Source organism: Dendrobium catenatum, unplaced genomic scaffold (genome assembly GCF_001605985.2).
Source record: "Dendrobium catenatum unplaced genomic scaffold, ASM160598v2 fragScaff_scaffold_113, whole genome shotgun sequence".
NCBI classification, from domain to species: domain Eukaryota; kingdom Viridiplantae; phylum Streptophyta; class Magnoliopsida; order Asparagales; family Orchidaceae; genus Dendrobium; species Dendrobium catenatum.
In genome coordinates, this window is record NW_021318575.1 from 1,136,592 (window position 1) to 1,143,102 (window position 6,511).

Consider the following 6,511-nt stretch of genomic DNA (forward strand, 5'->3'; position numbering starts at 1 on the left):
AAAATTTATTTTCTAACTATTTGCATAAAAAAATTTTCAATTGTATTAACTTATTTATTTTTAATTTCATGAACAAAAAATACAAATATTAATGTTATTACAAACTAAGTTAAATATCAGAAAAATATATCTTACTATCTTAATTTTTTATATAAACTTATAACCGACGGAAACCATCACTAACATAATCTAACATTTATTAAATTAACTTAACAGATATAGTACACGGGTGCTTTGCAAAAAATAAGCTTGCATTCTAATAATCTAAAAGAAATATAATTAATTAAATTAATCATTTTTAATTGCATAAGATATTTACTGTTAAAAACTAATCTAAAAGAAATATAGTTAATTAAAATAATAGTTTTAATATGACATTCTTATTTTAAGTTAAATATATAATTTTTTTTAAGACTTATCTAAAATAATAGTTTTTCTGTACAAAGTAAAATAATGTAAATCAATACTCTTTCTTAACACTAACATTTATTTAAAAAAAAATAGAATCATGAAGTTAGGTTTCCTCTCGTTACTAAAATAACTTACAATTATTAAATTAATCAAAACTGTTCTTTTGGATCTTTCTTTCTTACTTACGCACAATCATTCGTATTTGCTTGCTGACTATGGCAAGCCTTTTTTGTAAAAATTAATCTAAAAAACAAGTGCATACGCTTCACCAAGAATTGTTTTAAGTAAAAATAATAACTATTTTTAAATTACAGAAAATAAACTAATATTTCAGGAGATCATTCTTCTCTAAAATTGTTTTACTTATATATTTTAAAATACAAATTTTCAAATAATAAACACTTTTTAATGCTTTTACACCAAGTCGAAATCAAATATTACGTGTTTGTTTTTTAAACCAATCTCCACCATCTTTATTTTCCTTCTTAATTTTTATAAAACAGTCGGTCAAGGGAGAGACAAGGCTAAGCAATTTCCAATAAATATATCATAATCCATCTAACAAAAACAATATAACCATGGTGAAAATATATAAACGTGTCTCCCAAAATAAGCTCTCCGACCATACATTACCAACTTCAAATAATAAACAAAATATTTAACTCAGCAACCCCCTCAACGAACATACAAAAAGGCTCACAAAATTATTCAACAACAAAAATAATTAACAAACTACGAATACAAAATTTTCCTGTCAAAACACATGAACATTATATAAACTATAAACTCTACAAACTATTCAACAAAGATAAAATATAATTAAACAAAAAATAAAGAACTAACCTTCTCTTCTTCTCTGGAGAATAAGTGAAGAGCTAATGCGGTGCCTTCTCTCGGCCAGCACTCCCCGGCTTTTATAGCCATTTCTGATTATCTCCCCAACCCCCTCAATCACTCCACCGCACCGAATGCCACCAAACCAACCATCAACCACCCCACCGCACTGAATGCGCGGAATCAGTGCGTAATTTTCGGATCTGGTCGGGGAAACGACAAGTGCCAAGAAAAAAACAAAAGAATGCGCCACCTATATAGGCGCATTCTATGAATTACGCCAGAGGTTTCGGCGCATTCTTTAGAATGCGCGGAACAATTACGCGCATTCTAAAGAATACGCTAAACGATAATGCGTACTCTTTAGAATGCGCGCTATATTTAGGCGTATTCTTTAAATACGCCAAATTTTATGGCGTAGTGGCTGCTTCTCAAATTATTTTGAAACCACGCTGCTTCTCCTAATAACGGCATCAACCGTGCTGCTTCCGAAAATTTGGCCTAAAAATAGAGTTTTCAAAGACATCATTGCTCTACAGTTTAATCCAAATGGAAAAAAAGATCCTCAAAGAAAAAAGACCACACCAAGCGAATGGCAAAAAGATGCTCAAATATGATGCCTTCATAGATTACATTTCAAAGGAATTATGTCTCATAGATTTAATCTAAATGGCAAAAAAAGTTCCTCAGATTTCAAAAACCACACTAGGCCAATAAATTAAAAAAAATAAAATAAAATACTAATATAGACAATTTCAAAATTACAAAATTTTGCTAGACTCTAATACAAATGATGATCTTACAAGAGAATCAATTGATCACCTTATAACGCTACAATATTTGCAATAATTTAACTAAAATAAGCTGACAATATTTTTGTTTTCAAATAAGTCACAAATAACAAATTTTAACAAAATGATTTGAACAATTTTCAACAATGATTTTTAAAAATGCTAAATCGATGGATATAGGTATTGTAGCATTTTATAGTGATCAAATGAGTCATTTGCAAGATCACCATTTGGGTTAAAGTTTAGCAAAACTTGTGATTTTAAAATTGTCTAAATTAGTTTTTTTATTTTTATTTTTTCTAAGATTTCGGCTTATTTTGATTTTTGTTGTTATATTTTGATTTTAGGGTTCTACTTGCCTAGGAAAAAAGTATGAATGTTATATTGTTTTGAATTTTTAGAGAGATTGAAATCCTTGCTGGGGGTCAGCTAGTGTGGATGTAGGTTGGGGCCAAATCATGCAAACATCTTTGTGCCTGTTATCTCTCCTACTTTATTTTTACTTGCACATATTTATCTTAGTACTATGATAGATAGTGTAATCAATCTGATCATTATTATTTTCAGTATTGTGTGTGGTCAAGCTTTTATTGAATTCCTCATATCCTTTCTTCATATATTTTATATTTAATTAAAGTTTTTCAAAAAGCTCGATTCACCCCCTTCTTGGGAGCCATATTCACACCTCAAAAGAAAGTCTTCTGTCTTAATATCAAGTGTAATGCATTAGAATGCCGAAGATTGGCCGGTTATCCAGTTGCTTGTCTGATAAACATCTGACGCCAAATGGCATCATAGAGCCAGTTTTGGCTTGCCGTTACTGATTAGATTTCATACAGTCTCGGATTCATCTTGCCCTAATGATTTATTGGTTGTTTGATTTCTCAAATTTTATCAACCTCCCAAATGCTTCAAATATTTAGCTCCTTTTTTTTAACCAGCATCTTTTTGTAGGTTTTCACTGCTTTGGCCTTTGCTTTATTCTCACAACAGGGTATTGATGTTGCTGTTATTGAAGTAAGTGACTGTGTTCCTATCATATTTAAAACTTTTGCGTGTCTTCAAATATTTTTTTCCTTATGAAATAGTAGAATTCTTACGCTACTTCATATTTTCATTTCACTCAGCTTAAACTTGTTATTTTCACTAAAAGCAAAAGGGATATTATATTGTCTATAACTGTATTAGGCTGGCCTGGGAGGAGCAAGAGATGCTACAAATGTGTTATGCAGTACTGGGTTGGCTGCGTCTGTGATAACATCAATAGGTGAAGAACATTTGTCTGCATTGGGTGGCTCCTTGGAAAGTATTGCAATGGCGAAGTCTGGAATCATAAAGACAGGACGTCCAGTTAAGCCCTTCTAACTATCCATCTCATTTCCATTATACTAATATATTAAATTTTATAATTTGGTACTTTCAATTGATCGTGATCTGTTGTTTTCCTTTTAAAATGCTAGTTCCAGGTAAAATTTTAGTGTGTTGGAAGCATTATTGGTTTTCCATTAGTAAAATTCTAGTGATCTGGCCTTCATAAAAAGCCCATTTTGTTCAAGAAGATGTATCTTTTTCAAGTTAAATGATTTATGATTTTGGTCATATTTTTGGTTCTGAAGCAATGGCTGATCAAAATGATATCTTGATTCTTTTAAATGAAGATCCAATACCAGATTCTTCTATTAGTTCCTTCTTTGATATCCTTTTCTTTGCATGAATTAAAGATAGCTTGCAGTTGTAAACTTATTACATGTCAAGCATCAAACGCATGTCTTTAGTCATATTTATGTAATTGGCCCATATGCAGCTTCATTTAATGATCTGTCCCAATTCCCTTCAGCTATGAGAGTTCATATGGAATGTCAAGTGTTGGTAGTCTTAACTAATTTTAATTTCAATACTTCGTCAAAGTTGCCATGTTTGTTTGCTCTCCTTCATGCCCATATCATCATCCCTAACAGTTTCCTCCATCACTCACTTGCACGCTCGTATAGCTACACTCCCTACACATTGCTATGGATTGTCTTCCGCATTTCCACCTTCCTCACTTCACTCATGAGCATTGCTACCCTTGCGCCGCACAACAGTTCACTCACACTTCATGTGCCATTCTCCCCCCTGCAAATTTGCTTACTCAGCACCTTCGCTTGCATTGTTCGTTTCTCACCTATTACCTCACATGAACTCTGCTCGCCTTTCATTGCTATTCACACCCCAATCACGAGCCCAAATGCTAGTGCCAACCTTGCATCTTGCTCGTGATCTCACTCGCCCTGATAATGTTTGGCTCCCTTATAAGATACTTTTTTTCCCAAATGCCGTTGCCATGTCCCAAGTCCTGGATGAGAAAAGTGGAGGGTTGCGTTAGGTAGTCGACAATATATATATATGTTCAGGTCACCTGCATCATTGATTTGGTTGCTACTGTACTCTTTCATGACTACACTCGCTCTCTTGCAATTGTGCTCGCATGTAATTGCACAGGCTCGCTTGCTCTCCCATGACTTTGTTCGCTGACTCTCTTCTACGACTGCGCTTGCACACTCACTTAGTCTCCCATGCTCTTACTTTGCCACCCTGTTGTGCTGTGGTGCCCATGCCATAAGCTACATGTTGCCCATGCTCTCCCATGCACCTTCTTATTGTGTAGACTAGTTGTCTCACTTGACAATATGGGCAACCTGACTCTTCCTCATTTCTATACTCGTGCCTGCTACCATAGCCAGTGTTTGCGCCCAATCTTGTAGCCCACTCATGCTATATGAGGAATTGAGGCTTGAAACTCTCCCTTGATTTGAATTTCTCTTGGATTCTCGATGCATCTCTCCCCGCTTTGTGGTAGTTTCTATCTCTCCTCTTCATGAGACAAAATTATCCTCTATCATCAGCACTTTCATCAGATTTAATGGTGGTCATTGTCATAAAAGTCTCTTTATCCAGTATTTGTATTGCAACCACACTAATCAGCCTTTTGAATAATGCTAGGAAAAATATGATTGTCCTTCAACTGTTAAACATGTATCTACGTATAACTCTGGATTATTGCATTTTTTTACTTTATTAGTATCCCTTGAGTTGAACACGATCAACAACTTTAGCTGATGAAGATCTATTTTAATGTTTCTTTGACCATATCTTTTTTATTGTTGCCTATATTGGTGCAACCCGAATTTAGATTCAAGAAAAGCTTCTCACATGATCGATAATCAACAATATGTTCTTTGATATGCTGCAAATGAATGTTAGTAGCACCTCTTTTATGGCGACGTGAATGGATGATTTTATATGGAACAAACGTTCGATTAATGTTGCTTTGGGTGAAAAATGCATATGCTACTTAGGATGGTCATTATGGGCTCAAATAAAGTCCACAAATTTAGTTTAATAAACTATTTTTTTTTTTAGAAAGTTGGCCTTCTAAGTAGTGCTGCTTATCATTCTAACTTCATCAAACATACAATAAGCTTAGTTCTACTAGCCATTTATATTAATGATATATTATTCACTAGCAGTGATAAAGAAGATAACACTGTCGTTGTTAGGTCCCAAGTCTTTGAGGAGAAACGTAGACGGTTGCATTAGGTAGTCGACAACCAGCGTAAAACTTGTCGAATAACAATGATATGAATTCTTTAAGAAATTGTGTTAATGCTAGGGCGTCCCCTCGAAGCGATGCACTGTATGGCCTGAATATAGTGACAAGTGTGCAAGGGCCACTACACCGACACCCGGGTGCAGTGTTAAATAGGCAAGGTTCCCACATCAAAGACGGATGCGGGCAAAGAAACTAGTCCATGAAACTAAAATTAGGATAGAAACTTGGAATATAAGTTCTCTTACAGAAAAATTAATGGAATTAATAGATATTATGATTCATAGAAAGATAAATATTTTATGCATTCAAGAAACTAAATGGGTTGGAGAGAAGGTTAAGAAAATTGATAGTTTAGGATTTAAACTTTGGTATTCGGGTAAATAAGAAATCTTACTAGAAATAATGTAGGTGTTATTATAGATAAGAGTTTGAGGTATAATGTTATAAAAATTAATATAATTGGAGATGGAATTATAGCTTTAAAGATTGTTGTTGATGATAAGATTGTTAATATTATAAGTGTTTTTGCTCTTCAAGTAGGTTTGTATATGAGTTCTAAATTAAATTTTTGGAATGACTTAGAAGAATTATTACAAAAGTTATCTCTTGAAGAAAGAGTTTTTATTGGAGGAGATTTAAATGGACATATTGGTAGAGAGGTGGCTGATTTTAAAAGCATTCATGGTGGCCATGATTTTGGAACGACAAATGAAGGTGGCAAGACCATATTAGATTTTTGTTTAGCTTATGATTTTTCAATTGCTAATACCTTATTTAAGAAAAAGAATGAACATCTCATCACTTATAAAAATAGATATAGTACAACATAGATTAACTTTTTTCTTATAAGAAAATTAGATCGTTTAGATTGCATACGCGAAAT

At 33.3% G+C, this 6,511-nt stretch overlaps 1 protein-coding gene across 1 annotated transcript in view; it reads left to right on the forward strand.

Annotated features, from left to right (window-relative positions):
• Positions 1 to 6,511, forward strand: part of LOC110094420 (dihydrofolate synthetase) — a 32,045-nt gene that overhangs the window by 9,319 nt on the left and 16,215 nt on the right. Inside the window, exons 3-4 of the mRNA XM_028697590.1 lie at positions 2,991 to 3,053; positions 3,225 to 3,386. Coding sequence (XP_028553423.1) covers positions 2,991 to 3,053; positions 3,225 to 3,386 — 225 coding nt within the window. The remainder of the gene's footprint in view (positions 1 to 2,990; positions 3,054 to 3,224; positions 3,387 to 6,511) is intronic.